This window comes from Odocoileus virginianus, chromosome 30 (assembly GCF_023699985.2).
Source record: "Odocoileus virginianus isolate 20LAN1187 ecotype Illinois chromosome 30, Ovbor_1.2, whole genome shotgun sequence".
NCBI lineage: Eukaryota > Metazoa > Chordata > Mammalia > Artiodactyla > Cervidae > Odocoileus > Odocoileus virginianus.
The window spans coordinates 34931995-34938400 of NC_069703.1; the positions used below are offsets into that span (position 1 = coordinate 34931995).

The 6406-nt window shown below is 50.0% G+C and overlaps 1 protein-coding gene across 1 annotated transcript; it reads left to right on the forward strand.

The window, feature by feature from the left end:
• The first annotated feature begins 2158 nt into the window (after positions 1-2158).
• On the forward strand, positions 2159-5994 carry RPL11 (ribosomal protein L11). The gene is made up of 6 exons (XM_020874592.2): positions 2159-2239; positions 3021-3171; positions 3899-4005; positions 4236-4367; positions 5378-5488; positions 5920-5994. The coding sequence occupies exons 1-6, from the start codon at positions 2234-2236 to the stop codon at positions 5947-5949; spliced, it is 537 nt and encodes a 178-aa protein (XP_020730251.1). The 5' UTR covers positions 2159-2233; the 3' UTR covers positions 5950-5994.
• The last annotated feature ends 412 nt before the right edge of the window (positions 5995-6406 follow it).

Genomic DNA, 6406 nt, shown 5'->3' on the forward strand with positions numbered 1-6406 from the left:
TTCTCAGAAGTGTCCTTTTGTCCCTAAGGATGATACAAGGGGAACCTAGAGGCTTCTACCTCCCCTCCAGAGAGGAGAGATGGAATTATGGCTATAGAAGAAAGCCCCTGACTCCTTTTCCACCAAAGCCCTGTACATTCTGTTTTCTCTATTTCTCCCCATCAAAGAAACTCTCTGACTCAAGGCCAGTTTCCGTCCAGATTGTGTCCTGGCATGGCACCTCCTTGGGTCCTGCTGGTGCAGATTCAGTGCCAACCAAAGGGGATCTGTCGCTGTCTGAGATTGGGGTCCTTGTCTGTCAGAGACTAATCTGTAAGCCACGTGCCTGCAGGATGACCTTTTCTTAATTATGTACCATGTCTAACATTTCTTGGGGGGGCAGGGGGAGGAGGTTGCTTGAATATAGTGGTTTTATATTAATAGGAAGAAAAGAAGAAGAAAGTAAAGTCGCTCAGCCGTGTCTGACACTTTGTGACCCCATGGACTGTAGCCTGCCAGGCTCCTCAGTTCATGGGATTTTCCAGGCAAGAATACTGGAGTGGGTTGCCATTTCCTTCTGTATTCTATTAACAGGAGTACCCACTTACTGTGGGCCACAGCTATTGAAACCTTGGTGCCCTAGAGCCCGGGCTCCACAACAAGAAAAGCCACCTCAATAAGAAGCCAGCACACCGTGACTAGCAGCCCCAGCTTGCCACAACAAGAAAAAAGCCTGAGCATCACCAAAGATCCAGTACAGCCAAAAAATAATTAAATAAAATTATTTTTAAAGATTAAAAAATAAGGACTTCCCTGGTGGTCCAGTGGTTAGGAATCTGTCTTGCAATGCAAGGGACACAGGTTTGATCCCTGGTCCAGGAAGATCCCACATGCTGTGGAATAACCAGGCCCGGGTGCCTGATCTCTAGAGCTGGGGAGCACAAGTATTGAGCTGGACTGCTGAGACCCCATGCTCTGCCACAAAAGAAGCCACTGCCGTGAGAAGCCCACACACCACAGCTGGAGAGTAGCCTCTGCTTGCCACAACTAGAGAAAGCCCATGCACAGCAACGAAGATCCAGTGCAGCTGTAAAAATAAATAAAAATTTTTTTAATTAAAAAAAAAACAAATCTGAGGGAAACTGAGGCTGAAGGCGATCTATTAATAATTAGTAACCTGCCCCCAAGATCTCATTGCTATTGAGGTAGCCAAGACAGGACCACATCTGTCTTCACAGCTCGAGACTCTTAGGCCAATGCTGTTCAATTACTATTTATTTATCTGTTTATAGACACGCTGCGCTGCTGGTGGGATCTTCATTCCCGAACAAAGACTTGAACTCAGGCATTCAGCAGTGAGAGCACACAGTCCTAACCAGTGGACCACCAGGGAATTTCTCTAACTATTTAAATTCCATTTGTTTACACTGTTATAGAATAAAACTCTCACTTCATAATTTGCCTACTTGACTTGGTGTAGTCCTGGCTCCTCTCAAGACGCAAGAACCACTTGTTCCTGAGGCTGTAAGTGGGGAAACAGCATTCAGCTTTATTTTTTTCAACTTAAAGTTTAATACCATTCCTGTGATTGAAACGCAATTTTGGGGAATTTTTTTTAAATTAATTTCTTTATTTTAATTAGGGGCTAATTACTTTACTATATTGTGGTGGTTTTTGCCATACATTGACATGAGTCAGCCATGGGTGTACATGTGTCCCCCATCCTGAATCCCCCTCCCACCTCCCCCCTCATCCCATCCCTCCGGGTCGTCCCACTGCACCGGCCCTGAGTGCCCTGTCTCATGCATCGAACCTAGACTAGCGATCTAGTTCACATATGGTAATATACATGTTTCAATGCAATTCTCTCAAATCATCCCACCCTTGCCTTCTCCCACAGAGTTCGAAAGTCTGTTCTTTACATCTGTCTCTTTTGCTGTCTCGCAGATAGGGTCATCGTTACCATTTTCTAAACAAACACATTAAAAGATGCTCAACATCACTCATTATCAGAGAAACGCAAATCAAAGTGTTCAGCTTTAAAAAAATCGGGGTTGCAAAAGGCCCAGGTCGGCCCCGAGGACCGCCAGAGTCTCCTGCAGTTGCCATTTATTCCCACGAGGGGGCAGCCGACTCTACGCGGCTTCAGGCGCGCCTCTCTTCCTCTCCATCTCGCTGGCCTGGGAAAAGAGCCCGCCTCCTGGCCCATAAGGCCCTGGGTCGGAAAGCTCGCTTTCTCTTCCTGTTTCCCATCATGGCGGTGAGTAGCTGATACCCGGGTTAGCTGTCCTTCATCCACCTCCATCCACGGCCTGCCGAGCTGCTGGGGGTTACCTCGCCCGCCGCCCGAGGAGAACGGAGCCCACAGTGCCGGCCTTGCCGAAGCCGGCAGAACCGTGTGCGCCGAGGGCGCGGAGATGGACCTTGTCGCCTGTCTCCCCCCCACCCCCCAGGAGTAGGCTTCGGGCAGCCGCCGGAGGCCCAGGAACACGGCCCGCAGGCTGCAGCGAGGGCCAGCGGACCGATCGGAGGGGGGAGTCTGGGATGCGGGGTCCGGGACCTGTGGCTGCTCGGCCCGGGGACTCGACACTTCAACTCGGTGCTGGGGGAAGCCTCCGCCGGGTTCTCCCCTCGGGGCCGACCCCGGATTTTGGCCGCAGCTTCTATCTAGACGGTTTCCCGATGGAGTGGGGGGTGCTGCACAGCTACGTGCTGGCTGTTTTTTTTTCCTCCCCCCGCTCATCGGAAAAAGGGGGCGCCTTCTGTCATCCTATACTTTGGGCCCCGTGGGGTTCACTCTCAAGCGTCTGTAAGTTTACCACCCGGTACCTGTCCTGTTTCTCTCATTCCGAACGTAAGGGAAGGAGAGACAAGACCCTCCCTGAGAGGCCTTCCTGGGTGGTTCCCAGATGAAAGGGTGGTGATCGCTGTTAAACCTGTTAGGACTGCTTTGGGGGATGAGCGGAAAGGCGTTCTGCGTTTAGGCTGGCCACCGTGGCGGGGTTGAGGCGTGTTGACCGCCGCCGCTTCCCTTTTTGTAGCAGGATCAAGGTGAGAAGGAGAACCCCATGCGGGAACTTCGCATCCGCAAGCTCTGCCTCAACATCTGCGTCGGGGAGAGCGGAGACAGGCTGACCCGGGCGGCCAAGGTGCTGGAGCAGCTCACGGGCCAGACCCCAGTGTTCTCCAAAGGTGAGTGCTGGCCGGCAGCGGGAGGGCTGGCAGCTGGGGGATGCCCGGAAAAAAGTCAGGCCCGTTTTGTACCCAGCGGGAAGGTGACAAGTGGCATCTCTTAAAAGTATTGCTTTCCTGAGCTTTGTGTGAGTCGAGATTAAGCTCAGACTAGCCCCAGATAGAGATTTTTTCCAACTAAGGAGGATATGCAGTCAGGTGGAAATGTTGGGAATGCAGAAAATGCCATTTTGGTTCGATTAGCAGTGAGGATAATCTAGGCGAGGGTAAGAACAAGGATGCGTACCTAAGCTAACCTGCTTCACGCTTCAGATTCCAGCTCCATCACTTGCAAGTCTGATTTCTTCCTCTGGGCCTCAGCTTTCTTATTTGCATACAGGGGATGGTAATACTTTTATGTAAGATTGTGGAGGGTAGACAGGGTTATATGAAATGCTTGCTGCCCAGCAAACACAATGCAGGCATTGCATTTTTTGTTTTCAGAGATTTGTTGCTTTAGGATAATGGAATATGGGGGTTCGCAGCCCGCCTCTTTATTAGCAACCGGTTTGTACAAAGTAGCTTCTCACAGCTTCTGTGAAATGGGGATAGAGTACAGTAGGGTTTTAGCAAATATTGATTGATATAGAATGCTAATTTTTTTTTTGGAATCTCAGAGATGATGTGGGAAGAGGAGAGTGCAGTGGCTGTATGACAGCAGCTGACTCCTTGTTATCCCCACCTGCAGCTAGATACACTGTCAGATCCTTTGGCATCAGGAGAAATGAAAAGATTGCCGTCCACTGCACTGTCCGTGGGGCCAAGGCAGAAGAAATCCTGGAGAAAGGTCTAAAGGTGAGGCCTGTCTCTTCGTGGGGTGATAGTAGAGAGCACCAACCTAGCACATAGTCAACCTTCCAATGTGGGGGGAGCTTCTAAAGGGTTTTTCCCTGTGTTGGGGAAATCAGATGTTGTTCCTGGCCAAGTTGTATTGCATTGTGTTTGGGGGTCCTGAGTGTTGCAGGCTGAGCTAGATATTGGGGTGTTGAGTTGACAGGGAGTGATTTCTGCATTTTTCTCCTCAGGTGCGAGAGTACGAGTTGAGAAAAAATAACTTCTCAGATACTGGAAACTTTGGCTTTGGGATCCAAGAGCACATCGACCTGGGGATCAAGTATGACCCGAGCATCGGTATCTACGGCCTGGACTTCTACGTGGTATGAGCACTGAGTCTTCCCCACTCCACTCTGGGAGTGGGCGCTGCTTCTCTTTTTGTCTGTGCTATTTGGCGGTCACACGTTGGACTGGGGCTTTGAGTGTTGTCTGTCTTTGCTCCCTGGGGAGGATACACCTCATTGGTGGCAGGCGTGGGGGTGTAGCCCTGACTATGCACTATATAGCTGGACAAAGATTCCTACTGTCGTGGTGCTTAGGGTCTAGGATCTAGTGAGCCCTGATGTGGCTCAAAGGTGGATGGAGGGAACGATTCCAGCCACTGAATTAACATTTTGAGAGATGGTATTGAGGTTGCATTTGGTGTTTGGGTTGGCTGCTCTTTCTCTGCTTCTTCCCTTAGACCTCGGGAATGGGGTGGCTTCCATCTGGGGGCATAGAAGCAGGTTTGATGATGGAACTGTTTGCTCGGGATGGGAATTTCAATGTAGACATGACCATTTGTGTCACTGTAATGTTTTGGTCCCCCAAAATCAAATAACAAAACCCTGAAGTCCTGACTAGTGTAAGCGTGAAGGACGGCAGCGTTCTGCCTATTAGATTTGAATATCCAGACAGACTGAGTTCGGTGCTCACAGGCACCACAAACCTTTAATTAGAAGCACTTTTGAGCTGAAGCAGAGGAGAGAAATACAACTATTTCTTTGTGCTTCTTGAAATGTTAAGATTTGTACAATGTACATGCTGAAGTAAGATTTTTTCATCTGCTGTTTTTTAAAATAAGAGCAGTCTGGTGACTCCTTGGCCACCACTGGGAGTTAGGTGTGGGGAGAGGGGAGGTGCTGGGAGGCCAGCCTCCAGAGCAAACCTATCGAGAGGTGGTGAGTTGTCCAGGATGCTGGTTCCATCAGACCTTGGAGTCATGGGTCTCTTGCACCAGAATTCACGGGGCCACCAGGTGACTCTCGAAGATCGATCGCTCCAGTGTGTGAGTCTTGTCCGTCTGCTCTTGACTCTGAGCTGGCTAGGTGACTGTTGGTTATTCCTGGGACAGGTGCTGGGTAGGCCAGGTTTCAGCATCGCAGACAAGAAGCGCAGGACAGGCTGCATTGGGGCCAAACACAGAATCAGCAAAGAGGAGGCCATGCGCTGGTTCCAGCAGAAGGTAAAGCTTGACCTGTCTCAGGTGGAGTGGCGGAAGGTGGTGTTGGTGAATGGAGTTGGGATATGGGGATGCAAAGCCTAGCACCCTTTGACGGGTAGCTCTTTTAAAGGTAGAACATTTGGGCAGCTTGGCAAATGGGCTTCCAGGGTTTGTGGTTTAAAAGAACACCCAGAACCAGGCTTCTCCCCAGCCCCGTGAATGCAGGTAACTGGAAGGGGAGGAATATGACTTTAATAGGAACCCCTTTTTCTCAGGGTCCAGTGCAGTTGAGCATAGTGGAGTGATTGTTAAAACTGGCCAGCTTGCTGCTTAGGGATATGGGATTCCAAGCCAAAATTCATGTATCTGATTTGAATTCTCGAACATTAGCCATTGCTGCAATCATTGCTGTTACCTCCTGTTCTGAAAAAATAAAATCTCTTCTCTTTCAGTATGATGGGATCATCCTTCCTGGCAAATAAATTCCCGTTTCTATCCAAAAGGCCAATAAAACATTTTCAATGAAATGTACAATTACTGTTGTGTATTCTGTGCAAGGAGCCTGGCCCTATTCAAGTCCTTGGACCTCAAGCCACTTAAAGCTTCGATGGGAATAGCTGGTAACCACCCTGACTTCCCCTTGGGCGCCAGTGCTTCCTGGCAGACGCCAGGCTGAGAGCTTCGCGGCACTGCCCGTGCCCACCGCCCCCTTGTTGGCAGGCTGTGGTGCCGTGGCCCGGTGGAAACTGATTGTAGGGGGGGCGGTGTGGTTGGGGCTTGGTTTGAATTTAGAGCCTTGATTAAAGTGGGGTGCAGGGCTCCCCTCTGCTCAGTGATTCTGCCGTCCACTAGGGCTTTTACCAGCACTGATGTCTGAAAGGATCAGTCTTTGATGTGGTGCTTTGGGGTTAAACACTGGACTCGTTTTTTTCCTTTAAA